At 32.6% G+C, this 18,273-nt stretch overlaps 1 protein-coding gene across 1 annotated transcript; it reads left to right on the forward strand.

The window, feature by feature from the left end:
* The first annotated feature begins 237 nt into the window (after window positions 1-237).
* Window positions 238-2,726, forward strand: LOC126884966 (uncharacterized). The gene is made up of 3 exons (XM_050651347.1): window positions 238-1,113; window positions 1,635-2,004; window positions 2,433-2,726. The coding sequence occupies exons 1-2, from the start codon at window positions 365-367 to the stop codon at window positions 1,726-1,728; spliced, it is 843 nt and encodes a 280-aa protein (XP_050507304.1). The 5' UTR covers window positions 238-364; the 3' UTR covers window positions 1,729-2,004; window positions 2,433-2,726.
* The last annotated feature ends 15,547 nt before the right edge of the window (window positions 2,727-18,273 follow it).

Raw genomic sequence — 18,273 nt, forward strand, 5'->3', positions numbered from 1 at the left:
TTTATTCAATGAATTTAATAATTTATAATTAAAAGTTAATAATACCTGCTTCTTAATGTGGAGTTCTTAAAAAAATTCAATATAATTTCAAAATTAAAACCAAAAAATTGTCTGGCCGAAACATCGAAGCGAACTATTAGACTTAGTTTTTTGTGCTCTTTTCAAATATTCAAACAGATTTTTAAAATTTCAATATACAGGGTGTTGTTTTAAGGTCACAATAATTTTATAATTTTTTGTTAATACGGACCTGGATTTTTCTTGTGGTTAGTATGTCGGTCGTTTGGGTTTTATATTAGAGATATGTGTACCAAATATTAAAAAAATATACAGGGTGGTTCTAAAATTATGGCTTAGGAAAGAAATGAGCAAAATCGATAAAACACCCTGTAACTCGGATATAAAAGTCGGTAGGGCAAAAAATTTAGTATACCTAGAACCGCCTTGGTGGCCTCTATTCATCATTAAAGTATTTCCGTTTCCCAATGAAACACCCTGTATAAAGCTTTTTAATGACTACTTAAATGCGCTATCAGCTGAATCGTTTAAACTACTTCAGGAAAATACCAATATTAGAAGTAATTATAAAAAATTGACAGAATGTATTTTGGCTAAGACGGTGATTTTTAACCGTAAAAGAGTAGGGGACGTGCAGTATTTAACAGTAGAAACCTACGGGAGGAACTACGATACACTTAATCAAGAAAGTTTTACAGAGGCACTCACTGAAGTTGAAAAGATTATATATAAAAATCATAGGCGTTTTGTAACTGGAGATAAAGGCTCAAAACCTGTTCCAATTTTATTTTCATTCCAGACGCAAAAATACATTAGCCTTTTACTAAAAGTCAGACAAGAAACCAATGTTGTACCAGAAACCAATCCATATCTTTTTGCAAATCCTGATTCCGAAGATCGCTGGATGTCTGGCGCAAACACAATTAGAAAGATAGCTATTAATTGTGGAGCCAAACATCCAGAACTATTGACATCAACTAGATTTAGGAAACAAATTGCCACGACTCTGCAATTATTAGCCCTCGATGATGACGAAATGGAACAAATCGCCACTTTTATGGGACATACAAAGAAGACACATACCGAGTTTAACAGGTAATGTCAACTTTAAGAGTATGCATGCACTGTTAATTTTGGTTAGGATTTTTTTAAACTTTTTATGCTTGATATGATATATCATACATAATGTAATAGAATTAGCAACAATGGTTAAGTTTCGAAAAGTTTACTTTAAAGGTATCTCGTACACAAAATATTTCAAAAAGCTTTCTTTGAAAAATAGTTAAAACCGGGTTTTAATTGTTCCTTGTCCGAACTTAACAAAACGCGTGTTGAGTCTAAATTTGTTTAATGAATAAACATTTCTTTTTAAAATTTACCAGCATATTTTCTTTCAGCCTTTCCGATATATTTGAATGCGATATATGAAAAATCGTTATTTCCCCTTTAATATTCGAAAATCGTTGTTAGAATGTATGCTTCATAAATCCGTATTTAAAATAAATTATTGTTCTATTAGACTCTCACTGTTTCCGATAAGGTAAATTCGATGGATACCTAAACCATGTATCTACATAGACATTTAAATCGTTTTAAAATTAATAAAATACTTTTAGACTACCGCAAGATATCTACCAGACTGCTAAAGTAGCCAAGATTCTTTTACTTATGGAAAAAGGCAAGGGAAATCGGTACCGAGGAAAAAAATGAAGTGAAATCAATATAGATGATAACGAATACTATAGCTCTGAATACGAAGGCGATGAAGAACCGATTATGCAGAAGGTGCTAAAGCGGGTTACAAGGGGAAAAAACCTGAAGACGAATTAGATACTGGAGATTCTGACAGATATGTGCATCAGTCAACGGAACGTGATCAACATAATGAAAACACATTATATAGAAATTATTTTAAAAAGGCGACTAGGCCGTTTCACGAATCTAACGAAGAAAATAGTGAAGAACCACCAACAAAAAAAACTAAAGGTATGAATAAGTAAAAGTGTCTACGATCATCACAAAACAAAATTTTTTGATATTCCGCCATATTTTGTTTAAAGTTACGTTATCAATGAATAAATATAAAAGTAAAAAGATAAAAGAAAGAAAAAACGGGAATACCTAAGATTTTTCCCTACTTTTGTTTTTTCAAAATTACCACCGTTATTACCAGGTTAACATAGAAAATATTTTTGGCGGTTAGAAATTTTAATATTAAAATAAAACTTTAAATGAATATAGGTCATAACTTTTTAAACGACCACTTTACTTTTCTGCGCTTAAAATTTGGATTATTCCTGTGGATCCGTCCCTGGAAAAAATATGAAATAATAATATTAGATATTAAAATATTTAGTTAAAATATATTCATACGTGATTTTTTTTGTATTTTTTTAACGTTTTGACGTTTTTAGAATCAACCACGAAATCCATCCAGAGATTCAGAGCCAAATGGTCAGATAATGAAAAACAAGTTTTACTTCAGTACTTTGAAAAACATATTGAAAAAAAAATTACCCCTCGAAAACATGAATGTGACGAACTACTGAAACTACATCCACACGTGTTCGAAAATAAGGACTGGGTCCGAATAAAAACATATGTGTATAATACATTCCGTGAAAGGAAGTGATTGCTTATTTTTATTTTTACTGAACCACATACTCGTAATAGATTATTTTTAGTTCCAATAAATTACTTTTAAATAATATATATTTTATTTTCAAAAATGTTTAAACCTAAACAAATCCGATTTTTGTACGAAAAGATCATTTTTAAATATGATCAGGTACGCAATATAAAATAGTGAAAGTTGAGAAATCTGACAACCCTGTCGGGCTTCATATAGTCTGGTAAATATAAACATTTTATACAATTGGCTTCGTATTGCCTTCAAATGTTTGGGCTTCGAAAGACCTAAACCATATATCTACTATTTGTGTATTAAAATAACTTACCCCTCAAAGGTTGCCTTTACTAACTTTAGAATTTCCTATATAACTACATAAAATACACTCCTCTATCGGGCGTATTAAGGGTGGGCTTCCGGTTGTCTGACTAATATAGTGGGCTTGGTATTAATAGAGTAATGTGTATATATATATATATATATATATATATATATATATATATATATATATATATATCGAGAAAAGGAGTACGACCGTTAATCCAATATAAATTAAGGATCACTCTAAGAGTGGAGGGTTTTTCGGTCAATAGGTGGAGAAATAAGACAAAGAAGGTGGCTACTTCATCTATTTATTCGAAGACGTTTCGCTCTCTGATCAAAGAGCATCATCAGTTCATCTAAAAAGAACAATATGAAAAAAACCAAACATCCATAGAGAAGTTAATATAACAGTGTTACCTCAAAAAGACATGTAGCAGTCAAAGGTATAAAAAGTAACAAAAGCTTGAAACAATGAACCATTGAATCGTTAGGTGTAGAAACAATCAATAATACTAAGTACAGTTTACAATTTAACAAAGACTTAGAACAGCAAAAGAAGTATGTGGTTATCATACATGTATAAAAAAAATTTTATGTAAAAAACTTGTATTCGCCGAGAACTAGTAAGATCACCAAGATCAACCTTCCAACAAAAGCATATTAATTTAGTTTGATTTTGACTTTGGGTAACATTATTAAAATGATTGTAAAAGTTTAAAGTTGCAAATTAATAAAAAAGTATTAAAAGTTACCACAAAAGCTTCTACACTATTCAAATTCACTCGGCAAAATGGGCATTTCTAAGAACAACGAACCATCCCGTAAAAGACAGTGACCTTGAAGTCAAAATTGACAGCAACAAGGCGAAATACCAACCGCTAATGCATTTGAGCGGTAATTTTAAAGATGTATTATAATATTGTAAAGAAAACTTGTTGTTAGTTCGAAACATTAAAAAGAAAGTAACAGGTGGTTAACAAACACCATTTAACTTTCAAGGAATGGTTCGAATAAAAAAAAAACAACAAAAAACAACAAAAAACACAACCAAGTGAGGAACGATCTTTCCCAATCACCATAAGTGACTCGGTTATAGCTGGTTAGCCAGCCAAACGAAATTATAAACTCATCCAACTTCCACAGTCCAAGGTTCATCACACTATAGAACTGAGTAATTAATGAGAATTATGTAAATCCAATTAATTTAAAAATTTTTATTAAACTATTTTATCAAAAATTTTCAGCAATAAAAATTAAGTTAATAATAGTTATGGTTAAAGTAAAAAATTTTATTGAATATATTTAAGAGTGAAAATGTATACAGAAACACACCATAGGGGACCATAATAAAGTAGACACTGATAATGACTAATTCTGCAATATTAATGCATGATAAATTTGACTCAGGTTACTAATGTCCGTTCTTTTATTAAGAGCATTGGGGTGCTTCAGTATTGAACACATTTCCAAGAACTGCCTTTTCACGAGATTGCGTTCATTGCCAAGAATCCTAACTTCATTGAAGTCTACCTTGTGTTTTGTGGTAATCGCATGCTGAGAAAGAGCACACGTATGCTTGGATAAGTTAATATCACTGCGGTGCGTTGTAAGACGCCCCCTTAATGATCTCCCTGTCTGACCGATATAGCACGAGTCACACTCAGCACAAGGTATGTGATAGATAACGTTAACTTGTTCCAAAAGGGACAAGGGTGTTTTAGTTTTAGAAAACAAATTTTTGACCGTCCTGGCATTCTTAACAGCAATTTTGACAGGAATGTTGATATTTTTATACAGTTTAATCAGTTTTTCAGTAACATGAGGAAAATATGGTAAAGAGGAGTAATGGGTAGTTGGAGTCCCAAGTACAGTAGTAGGCAGAACAGTGTTGTTTGATATTGATCTGAGTTGGTCACCATTGGGTATGTCATTTAAAGAAGAACCATAACTCTGTGAATTGAGGTATTTGTTAATAAGGGAAGATGGGTAGGAATTCTCAATCAATATGTTTCTGAGCAGTATAAGGGATTCCCTTCGATTAGTCGGATGTGTCAACCTATTAAGCCTGCAGCTTAAAGCTTTAATAAGGTTTAGCTTATATTTCAAGGGATGACAAGAATGGTAGTTGAGAAACCTATTGGAGGCCATTGGTTTCCTATACCAACTTGTAGTTAAAGTATTGTCTCCCATTCTTGCCTCTCCATTCAATGTGGAAAAATCCCCTTACGAACAATTCACACATCCACCATTTCGGGCTGGGAAAAATTTTTCGAATAGAATAGAGGTTGAAGAGGGCGAAACACATTTCTAAGAACTGGTGTTTGGATCTTTGATTCTATTCGAAAAATTTTTCCCAGCCCGAAATGGTGGATGTGTGAATTGTTCGTAAGGGGATTTTTCCACATTCTCTATTTCATCTATTTGATATATATTGTTGTGATCTTGATTATTGATATGAGATGATAATTTTATATGTCATTTAATTTAATCAATGCATTACTAATAATCTAATTAATTTACCAGATCACATATCAATATGTTTTCAATCTCAGGGCTTTTTATAAAATTAATTACTTACATACGTGGCTTCTAAGTATTTCTTAATGGTTCCTAATCGGGATAGGAAAGAAAAGAGTAAAATAATAACACATATGGGTTACAATTGTAATCAAAATATTGTTTATTTTATTCAAATGGCAATCACTGCTTAATATTTGCTATATCTTATTATTCTTAAACATAACATTTACACATGGGAATCTTATTTTCTTTTGATTTCCAATTGAAAGTTTTTATTAACATTTAACTATTATAATTTATTAGCAACAATTCTATTTAAGTTTGATGAAGCTTTTCTGATATTATTGATTATGTTTCTTCAATTTTAAATGTGGTATTTACTACGAAAAACCCATACATTCATGTCCAAAAAAATGAGACTGACCTTTTTCTGGTGCACTGAGAAAGTCTTCACACAAGACCCGTTTCCTGCTATCCTTGGCTGCAATCAAAACCTCGTCCTGGCTTCCAGTAATGTTCTCCTCTGAAACTAGCTAGTATAGCTCTCGTTTCCTGCTTCTGTCGTGATGCTGTCTTCTACCTTTTTCGAAACTGCAATCAGCTACCGGGAACTCTTGGCTCAAGGAGGTTCTTTTACTCTCAACCTGGCCTACCTCTCGTTCTACGATAGATACTCCACACTCACGGAACTACACAGGCTTTCTCACTCTCCGTACACTACCGTCTACTACTCGACTTCACTTCTCGACAGCTCAAAACATTCTGATCTCACTTTGTCATTCATTCCCCTACTTTCTAAATATCCCTTCCAGATTCACAAATCAAACTTCCACCACCAACTCTCATTCGCAGTATTCCTCAAAACCAATTTTTAAACTTTCTAAATATGCTTAATGGATTTCAAAGAAAATAGTTAATTCCCATTCTAAAATTACTTTCTACTATATACAAATTTTAATGACCTATTCTCTATTTCCACTTAGTCTTAATTAGCATCGGCTAATGACCGATCCTTCCGCGAACAACGATAATGACCTATTAACGATTTCACTTGAGTCTTATTTAATCACTTCTTAAAATTAAATATAACAATTTGTTGTATACAGGTTGTTCTAAATTTATATGCCCGTGGTTGAGAAAATTGAAAATATTTTATATTAAATTGAATTTTGTCTATAATTATCAAATTTTAATTTTCATATCAAATAGAAATATAACAAATCCCCGCCTTGTATTCGATAAAATTTATCTGCATTTTTAAATAAATTTTCTCGAGGCAAAACCAACTCCCTGTATATTTCATTACTTTAATCTATGTCTTATACCCTAACTTACTATCTACTTCATGTAATTCTGTCTTTTATTCGTGATATTTGTATACATCGTGAATATTATAAATTCCTCGGATCTTTTCCGAGTTCCTGTGCCTCAATTCATAACTATTTATCCCATTTTCATTATTCACGATGTACGGGCCTTCGAAAACAGGCATCAACTTTGCGCAAATGCCACCAGGAAGATTTGATACTCGTAATGCCCTCACGAGTACTTTTTCACCCTTTTGGAAAGTCACTGGTCTTCTTTTTCTATTTTGTTCCTGTCTTTGGATATATTTTTCGTTGCTTCGCCGTAATCTTCTCTGTACGGTTTCAATCACCTGTTGATATTCTTTTGGCTCTTGGTCTTCCCATGGCCTTATCGGCAGTACACCCTTCATGATGTATTCTGGGGTCTCTTTTGTTACTGTGCTCGGAATTGTATTTAGATACCTTTCTATTTCCGCCATTTTCCTGTCCCAGTGGCGATGTTGACCATCTGTTGCAATGCGAAGAAATTTCGTCACTTCCTGTATGAATCGTTCCGAAGGATTACTCTGTGGATGCCTGATGCTGACAAAATTTGTCTCTATTCCTCGTTCTCGAAGTTGTCCTTTGAAACGATCATTTCGGAAATACGTTGCATTGTCCAGTAGGATCTTTTTTGGTGTTCCTACTATGGCTATAAAATTGTCGATTTTTCTTAATATTTCCTCCCCCTTTGTGGTGCGGCAACTATATAATTTTACGTATTTTGAAAACACATCCACCATTACCAGAATATGTTTGTTCCTTTTAGTGGTCATAATTAGATCGCTTAACATATCTATTGCTACAATGTCTAGTTTGTTTCGGGCTTCAATATTTTTGGCAACATTTTCGTTTTTGAAATTCCGACTCTTATATTTTTGACATACATCGCACTTCTGGGTAATTTCCTTTGCAATGCGGTAATCCTGTCGGCTGATGTAATTTTCCCTAAAAACGAGCCAAACTTTTCTGCTACCGATATGCCCATTGTCCTCATGTAATTTCTTTATTATCTTTTCGGCCAATGTCTGTGTCACTAAATATAGTTCCTTTCCGTCTATTCTCTTAAAATATATGTCATTTTCTACTTCCGCTCTTCTTTTCTCTCTTTCCTCTAGGTCTTCTTGGTTTGTCCTTATCTCATTTAACGAATATATCCCTTCTTCTTGTATTAATCTATTTAGTCCCACCTGTAGAGTAATTGTTTCCTTTTTTCCCGTGTCCTCATCCCGTGTTAGAGCGTCGGCTATTATGTTGTCTTTTCCTTTTATATATCGGAACTCAAAATCATACTCCTGTAATAATAGAATGCCTCTATGTATTCTATTATTTACTAATCTATTCTTCATGATATGTACTAAAGCTGCATGGTCTGTTTCGATTGTGAATTTTGCTCCCAATAAGTAAAACCTCAATTTGTTTACGCAATATAGTACACTGGCAAACTCCAATTCTGTAACACTATATTTTCTCTCATGTGTTTTAGTCACTCGCGATATAAAACATATCGGCACTTCTTGGTCGTTTTGTATTTGAGACAGAACTCCTGCAAATTTTTGTATGGACGCATCAGTTCGGAGTATAAAAGGTAAATTGTAAATGGGGTGGTATATTTTCGTTCCTTTTGCGAATTCTCGTTTTAATGTTTCGAAAGCTTCCTCCTGTTCTTCTTTCCAATTCCATTTTATTCCTTTTTTAAGCAACTTTATCAGAGGGATTTCCTTTTGGCTCAAATCGGGAATCAGTTTTTTAAAATAATTAATCGTGCCAAGAAAACCTCTCAATGTTTTCAAATTCGTTGGTCTTGGGTATTCATCTATGAGCTTGACTCTGTCTTCGGCTAATCTTACTGTTTTGGTGTCCAATTGAAAACCCAAATAAATGACTTCTTTTTGAAAAAATTGACATTTTTCAATGTTTAATTTCAATCCCGCTGTGTCCAATTCTTCCAGAATTATTTCTATGTGTTTCAGATGACTCTGAGTATCTTGTGAAAAAATTAATAAATCATCGATATAATGAACTATGAAATCTTCGTGGCGATTCAAAATGGTATGTAGAGCTCGGACGAGTGCAGCACAAGCACTCTGCAATCCAAACGGCACTACTTTAAACCGGTAGACAATACCATCAATAGAAAAAGCGGTGTAGTTTCTACACTTTTCAGCTAACGGTATCAACCAAAAACTGTGTTTTAAGTCAATTTTCGAAAATATGTGTGACCCCGTGATTCTTCCAAAAATGGCCTCGATGTTTAGAGGTGATTCATATTGTGATACAGTGTGCTGGTTGATATTCCTGGCATCTAAACATAATCTCAATTCTCCACTGCTTTTCTTTACTATCACAATCGGGTTAACATACGGTGAATCACATCTTTCGATGATTTGATCTTCCAACATTTTATTTATTTCTTCTTTCACCTCTTGTCGATACTTGTATGGAATCGGGTAAGTCTTTGATCGAAAATTTCCCAAGTTTTTCACCTCAAATGAATGTTCGTACTTTTTAGCCACTCTGTTTTCCTCATTGATCAAATTTTCGTAGTTTCTTAACATCAACCGCAATTCTTTTTCTTTCCCTTCTCCACATATCAATTTTCTGTCTTTTTTCTCAGATTCTTCACACATGTTTACCGTGCATTCTGCATCCTCGTTTGCATATACCTCCTCTTCAAATACCACTGTTTCAATCATATTCTTTTCACTTTCATTTTTTTGCTTTATTTCTTCTTCTCCTGAGCCCGTCTCTTCTTTTGAGGAATCCCAGGTTTCCTTTGTTTCTGATACTCTCAAATTTTCTTCTTCTGGGCTCAACTCTTCTTTTGAGGAGCCACAGGTTTCATTTTCTTTTATCTTTTTCTGACCTTTTCTCCTTTTTTTTCTTTGTCCTTGCTTCGCTGCCAAATTCATTTCCACTGTTTGTTCTTTACCTGATTCGTCCGTATTTTGTTTCTCATGTTCCTTGTCCTGTTCTTTTTCTTTTTCTTCTGTTAGTTTCATCGTATTATTTTTAAAATCTATCACTACATGTTTTTCTGCCAATTCGTCCACTCCTACTATCATGTCATGTGACATGTTTGGCATTATTACACATTGTAGTGCATACATATTCTTGCCCAGTCGTACCATTACTCGTATGCCTTCATTTATAGTTGCCAATGTCCGTTTGTTTGCGCCCACTAAATTTACCCTAGGTATTTTATAAATTAAATTTGTTAAGTTAACTTCTTCTATTAGTTTTCTGTTGACCAATGTTATTTCAGATCCAGTGTCTATCATAATTTTAATTGGTTTCTCGTTGATAAATCCATCCACAAATTTTAAATTAACTCCATTTTTCTTTTCGTTGTTTCCTGCCAATTTAATAAACTCCTTGGGGTGACAAAAGATTCCTGTTTGATTTTTGGTTTTTAGTGAGCGCCGTCGTGAAAAGACGCCGGTTGCTCATCGTTGTTTATATTTTCGTCATAATGTCTCTCTCCGTCATATCCATCTGTCTGGGTATTATTTACTTCTCTTCTATTTTCTCTTGGTCTGTCGGATCTGTTTCGGTTTTCTCGATATCCCTGTTCATTTTGTCTACCATTATTTCTGTTTTCTTGATTTGAGCGTGTGGTGTTTCTATTCTGGTATTCTCGATTTCTGTCCTCATTCCATTGCCTATTTCTTTGTTCATAATTTCCTCTTCCGTTGTCTCTATTTTCGTTTTCCCTTCTGGGATTAAAATCTCGTCTTGTATAGTCCCTGCTATTTTGATTTCTACCTCTGTAATCTTGTGTTTCTCGGGGCCTGTAATCTTCTCGCGACCTTCTTGATTTTCTTTCTCTTAGACGTGATTCTCTTATTTGTAGGAATTGGCATAAACTATCTATGTCTTTGTAATTTTGCAATGTGATATGGTCTTCCAGCGTTTCCTCGAAATGTCTTGCAATCAGTTCGACTAATTGTTCCGATGAGTAATTATATTGTAAATGTTTTGCATTATTGTAAATTTGCAAAGCATATGTCCTTTCTGATACACCCATCCTATCATTGTATTTCCCATTTTGCAATTCCTTGTTAATTTCCAATTGTTGGACTTTTCCCCAGAAATAATTCAAAAATTTTTGTTCAAATTGTTGCCAATTGCCGAATTCTTCTTCTTTACTGTCGAACCATAGGCTTGCTTCATATTTGAGATGGTTTCTGATAGTTTCTTTTGCTGTTTCGAAATTTCCGATGTGCTGTATTTTCTTTTTCAGGCTATTTATGAACGGCACTGGGTGTAATCTTCTTACGTCCCCGCCAAACCTTATCTTCACGTCATCTGTGCTATGTATAACCATTTCTCTTCTTTCTCCTACATTTTGTTGTGTCCGGTTTTCGTTGACTTGTTTTTCTATTTCTGTGATTCTTTTTTCCACTTCTTCTCTGTCTACTTGAATAGCATTTTCCAACTTATTTTCCAAATTTTCTATTTCCTTTTTCTGACAATTCGTTATTTCCTTTATTTTGCTTTTGATTTCTTTAATCTCTGTCTCTTGTTGTCCCATATCGTTCTTGATCATTGTCAAACATCCTTTTACTTCCTTTTCATACTTTCCTATGCGTTCCTCCATTTTCTTGTTGTTCTCTTCTATTGCTTGTTTCATTTTTTGTTGTGTTTCATCCATTTTTTGATCCAATTTTTGTTGTGTTTCATCCATTTTTTGATCCACTTTATCCATTGTCCTTTTTGCTTCATCCATTGCTTGTTTTGTTTCTCTTTGATTGTCATCCAGTTTTTGTTGTGTTTCATCCATTTTCTGTTCCATTCTTTGTGACTGGAGTTGCATCATTTGTAATAGTTTATCTATTCCTGATAATTCTTGCTGTTCTGATGCCATGATTGTCGTGTCTAAGATATCTTCTTGGTCTGAATGTTCTTTTTGTTTTTTGTTGTCTTTGCTTTGGCTTCTTGTCACAGACATTTGTTTTCAAGAAGTACTGTCCCCGCCAAATATGAAATTTTACTAGTATGTTACCAAGACGACTTTTTCTCACCCAAATATTATAAATTGTCAATAAATATATCAAATGTAAATATCGTAAAAATAAAATATTAAATCAGTTATGTAAAATTTGTACCTAAAGAGATCTAAAATTTTATGTTATCAAATGTAAGTATCTCACTTTTTACCACAGGCATATAAATTTTCAAATACCGGCTTTACTCTTTCTATCTTTCAAATTTGCCACTAGAAATACTTTACAATGCCCTCCACGTTGGACGACAGTTGTTGTGATCTTGATTATTGATATGAGATGATAATTTTATATGCCATTTAATTTAATCAATGCATTACTAATAATCTAATTAATTTACCAGATCACATATCAATATGTTTTCAATCTCAGGGCTTTTTATAAAATTAATTACTTACATACGTGGCTTCTAAGTATTTCTTAATGGTTCCTAATCGGGATAGGAAAGAAAAGAGTAAAATAATAACACATATGGGTTACAATTGTAATCAAAATATTGTTTATTTTATTCAAATGGCAATCACTGCTTAATATTTGCTATATCTTATTATTCTTAAACATAACATTTACACATGGGAATCTTATTTTCTTTTGATTTCCAATTGAAAGTTTTTATTAACATTTAACTATTATAATTTATTAGCAACAATTCTATTTAAGTTTGATGAAGCTTTTCTGATATTATTGATTATGTTTCTTCAATTTTAAATGTGGTATTTACTACGAAAAACCCATACATTCATGTCCAAAAAAATGAGACTGACCTTTTTCTGGTGCACTGAGAAAGTCTTCACACAAGACCCGTTTCCTGCTATCCTTGGCTGCAATCAAAACCTCGTCCTGGCTTCCAGTAATGTTCTCCTCTGAAACTAGCTAGTATAGCTCTCGTTTCCTGCTTCTGTCGTGATGCTGTCTTCTACCTTTTTCGAAACTGCAATCAGCTACCGGGAACTCTTGGCTCAAGGAGGTTCTTTTACTCTCAACCTGGCCTACCTCTCGTTCTACGATAGATACTCCACACTCACGGAACTACACAGGCTTTCTCACTCTCCGTACACTACCGTCTACTACTCGACTTCACTTCTCGACAGCTCAAAACATTCTGATCTCACTTTGTCATTCATTCCCCTACTTTCTAAATATCCCTTCCAGATTCACAAATCAAACTTCCACCACCAACTCTCATTCGCAGTATTCCTCAAAACCAATTTTTAAACTTTCTAAATATGCTTAATGGATTTCAAAGAAAATAGTTAATTCCCATTCTAAAATTACTTTCTACTATATACAAATTTTAATGACCTATTCTCTATTTCCACTTAGTCTTAATTAGCATCGGCTAATGACCGATCCTTCCGCGAACAACGATAATGACCTATTAACGATTTCACTTGAGTCTTATTTAATCACTTCTTAAAATTAAATATAACAATTTGTTGTATACAGGTTGTTCTAAATTTATATGCCCGTGGTTGAGAAAATTGAAAATATTTTATATTAAATTGAATTTTGTCTATAATTATCAAATTTTAATTTTCATATCAAATAGAAATATAACAATATATATATATATATATATATATATATATATATATATATATATATATATATATATCAAATAGATGAAATAGAGAATGTGGAAAAATCCCCTTACGAACATATATATATATATATATATATATATATATATCAAATAGATGAAATAGAGAATGTGGAAAAATCCCCTTACGAACAATTCACACATCCACCATTTCGGGCTGGGAAAAATTTTTCGAATAGAATCAAAGATCCAAACACCAGTTCTTAGAAATGTGTTTCGCCCTCTTCAACCTCTATTCTATTCGAAAAATTTTTCCCAGCCCGAAATGGTGGATGTGTGAATTGTTCGTAAGGGGATTTTTCCACATTCTCTATTTCATCTATTTGATTTCGTACGAGTGGTCGTTAAACCAATAACCTTGGATCTTTGGTTCACTGAGTGTGTTTCAAAGATCTACATCTTATGTTTTTAATATATATATATATATATATATATATATATATATATATATATATATATATATATATTATAATTTTGACCATCTTTATTGTAATAAAAATTTTTATTTTTAGAAAGTTAGCTGTATCAGTAAATATATTATCAATCCTCTAAAACCACATTTTACTCATACCATAAATATGGAAGAATTTAGCTTCCTATTTACAATACAAGGATCATCAAATTGAAAATAAAATGAATTTTGAGGCTCTTCTAGTAATAATAATTCTAGATGTCTGGATGGACGTGTCATTGTGATATCAAACCAATTCAAGCATATATACAGGAACGGAGATGGCAAAGAAAAATGTAAGCTGGTTTCTTTCTAAGATAAACTTTTACTATAACTATAAATTTATTCCATGGCATAGTCTTTAGCTTTCAATAAGCTTTGATTTGAATTTCATTTATTGCGACAATATATCTATATTTACCCTTGAAGAACACCTTTTTCTCACCCTTTATGGGGAGAAAATACGATGAAATGAAAATTGACGAGTTCCACCATTGTTCAACATATTTTTCGAGGTTTCAAAAAATATAGAAATATACTGATGAGCGCGCTACTAACCGACAAAATAACGCAAAAGATTGAAAATATAATACATTGTGAAGTAAAACGAGATGAACCCAGTAGAGGTGGAAATTATCGATATAAACGTATAAACTGACAATACATTACATAGTTTCCCCACCTTTAGACGTATCGGAGGAATAAGACAACTGTTATTGTGACAGGATAATTGTATAAAATACTCCTATCACATACGACTTAAGCTGGAAAAATGTGTAGTGTAATGTATATATACGTTTATATCGATAATTTTCACTTCTACTAGTTTCATCTCTTTTTATTTCCCAATGTACCATGTTTTCCATCTTTTGCATTATTTTGCCACTGTTATAATAATATGTATATTCAAAAGCATTCAAACAATTTTTAGATGAAAACGTTATTTTTTGTATTGTATTCATCTTAACAAAAGGCTAAAATATACCAGGATTATTATCAAATTGTAGAATAACTGAGAAAGAAAAAAATACAATAGCCCAAAAATGTGTGGGCAAATATAACGAAACAGAATATACTGGTTTTATTAATTAACATCAAAAGCTGTTTTTTTGTTTTCTTTTATTTTAAAAGGGAAAGACAAGTTTTTTTTGTCATTGCAAAAGCCAAAAGCACGGGAAATTGTATAAGCATAAAATCAAATGGTAAAGTTCGTTGGAATCACTGGTATTATACGGGGTATCAAGACATCCTTTCCTTTGTAGCTTTTCCGTGCTGATTGTTGCCTCGATTATATTATTTTGGTCAAACGTGACGTCACTCCAACGGATTATGTTAGAGCTGTTGTTATGTGAAAACAAAATTGTTGTTTCTACTATTTTCCTTAATACTTCTTCAAATGTTTTCACACTTTTATACCTCCTTTCGAGTTTTACAAATATTTTAAAATCAAAATCAGCCGAATCGATCGAGTGGTTACCGAATTGTTATAAAAAAAATATAAAAAAAATGATAATTATTAAATAGAGGGCTGAGAAAATAGGAAACAAATTTCTACATTTAAACTGCCATAACTTCGTTATTTGAAAGACTTTAAATGTTATTTATTTTACAATACAATGTACAGTTATTGTATAACACCTTAAGTTACATAATGTTATAAGTAAGATTCGAATGTGTGATTTTGTAACATTTTCACGACGTCTACAGTGGACTTGGAACCTTAATTCACTATAAGCCGTGTACTTGGAACCTTAAGGAATTATAAGATAAAAAGTTCACAAAAAATTTTAAATTTTTAAAAATATTCTAAGCGCAATTGGTAAAATTAAGCAATAAATTTCAAAATAAAGCAAATATTTATTCTTAAATTGAAAATCATAACAAAAAAAACAAGAATAAAATATTTTTCCTAAATCAAGCTTAAAAAGGGAGAACTTAAAATGAAAATAAAAAATACTTATACATTATTATGGAAAAGTGTACCTAATTAAATGTATCTATTTTTTTTTATTGAATACATCACGAATCAACAAATTTTACTTTATTTCTGACGTAAAATATCTCTTGGAACCTTTTGGACATAACCTGAAAATATTTCACGTACTTAAAACCATATTTTATTATTGATTACACCGCCATCTAGAAACAATTCAACGTATTTCAAATATCATCCGATGCAGAATTCTTTATTAAATAGAATCCTTTACAATACCCGATTTTGTACAAAATGTTGCTTGGAACCCTATGGTTCTCAACCCTCGAAATGTCATTTAATTTTTATATAGATATCGTTAAGCAACCTGCCAAGAGGCAGGTGATTGGCAGTTTGACCATTGAATTTAAGCGAAAAGCAATGTTTATTTTTTAAATAAACATAAACTAAATATATTTAAATCTTAATTTGCTTTGCTTAAACATTTTACTATTTTTGAAGTTCCAGTTGCTTTGCTACCATTATTAATATGAATTTTTCTAATGAGGAACTAATTCAGGTGTTTTTTTTGTTCTAGTAGAGTATTACAAATAAAAATGTGCTACTAGCAATATAAGAATTTACCATCAGCCATTCCATGATAGATGACAGCCAAAAAGTGAAACTTTTCAAAATTTACTAGAGTGGTTTCAACGAACTGGATATTTAGATTACGAGAAATCTGATCGAACAAAAACTATTGTAAATGATTAAAATGAATGAAATATTAGTGTCACTGAGAATCTGCATATTAGTATGAACGTTCTCGTAATCTAACTGTGTGCTCACTACAGAGACCAAAGGATTGTATCCTCGCTTCGACCCTCGCTCCCTGGTATTTATATTCGTGAATTCTCGCATTTAAAATAATGTATTTATTTTACATCTTTTTCATCAGGTGCCATCTCCGCTACGGAGGTTGGCAATCATCATAGCTATTTTAATTTTTGAGGCAGTAGCTCTAAATAGTTGTTTTGAGCTGCATCCAAACCATTCTCTCAGGTTCTTCAGCCATGAAATTCGTCTTCTGCCGATGTTTCTTCTGCCATCTATCTTTCCCTGCATTATGAGTCGCAGGATGCCATACTTCTCGCCCCGAATCACATGTCCGAGGTACTGTAGTTTTCTTTCTTTAATTGTAAGTTCAACTTCCTTCTCTTTACCTATTCTTCTCAGTACTTCATTGTTCGTAACTCTATCTACCCAGGAAACCCTCATAACTCTTCTATACGTCCACATTTCAAAGGCGTTAAGTCGTCTCATTGTCTCTACATTAAACGTCCATGATTCCAGTCCATAGTATAGTACACTATATACGTAACATTTTGTTAGGCGTACTTTAAGAGCTAATGTTAAATCTTTGCTACATAGGACCTTTTTCATTTTCATAAAATTAGAACGTGCTTTCTCGATTCTGACTTTGATTTCTGCAGTATAGTCATTATTTTCAGTTATAAGTGTCCCTAGGTAAGTGTACTTTTTTACTCTTTCGATCTGCTGGCCCTCTACTATCAAGATTTCGTTAGTATTATGGTTGTTTTTACTAATTTTCATAAACTTTGTCTTTTTGATATTGAGAGAGAGTCCGTACTCCCTAATACACCTTACTATTTTACTCATGAGTATTTTCAGGTCTTGTAAATTATCGGCTATTATTACTGTATCATCTGCATATCTGATGTTGTTAACTAAGACTCCATTTACTCTTATGCCGACTGTTTCATCTTCCAGAGTTTCTCGCATTACCTCCTCAGAATAAGCGTTGAATAATAGAGGTGATAGTATGCAGCCTTGCCTGACTCCTCTCTTTATTTCCATTTCTTCAGATGTTTCTGTTTCAATTCTTACTATTGCTCGCTGATTGTAATAGAGATGTGTTATTAGTCTGAAATCCCTTTCATCTTGGTTTTTAGTTTTTAGAATTTCCATGAGTCGGTCATATTTTACTTTATCAAACGCTTTATTGTAGTCTATAAAACAGACGCAAAGAGAACGGTTAACATCCAAACATCTCTGTGTCAGCACGTTGAAGGAGAATAATGCCCCTCTGGTGCCCATTCCATTGCGGAACCCATATTGAGTGTCACTAATATCCAGCTCCAGTTTAGAGTGTATTCTGGCGTGGATAATTTTCAGCAGAATTTTCAAGGTATGTGACATTAAGCTTATGGTTTGGTAGTCACTGCATTCTTTGGCATTCACTTTTTTTGGCAAACACACAAATGCTGATGTCAACATTTCTCTAGGGATGATTCCCGTAGTATAGATAGCGTTGAACAGTTCTACTATTACGTCCAGGTTTTTCTCGTTGACCAACTTTATCAGCTCGCTAGGTAATTCATCTGGACCAGCATATTTATTGGTTTTCCTAGAGTTTATTGCCTGACTAACCTCTGATTTGGTTATC

Source organism: Diabrotica virgifera, chromosome 5, assembly GCF_917563875.1.
Source record: "Diabrotica virgifera virgifera chromosome 5, PGI_DIABVI_V3a".
Classification (NCBI taxonomy): Eukaryota; Metazoa; Arthropoda; class Insecta; order Coleoptera; family Chrysomelidae; genus Diabrotica; species Diabrotica virgifera.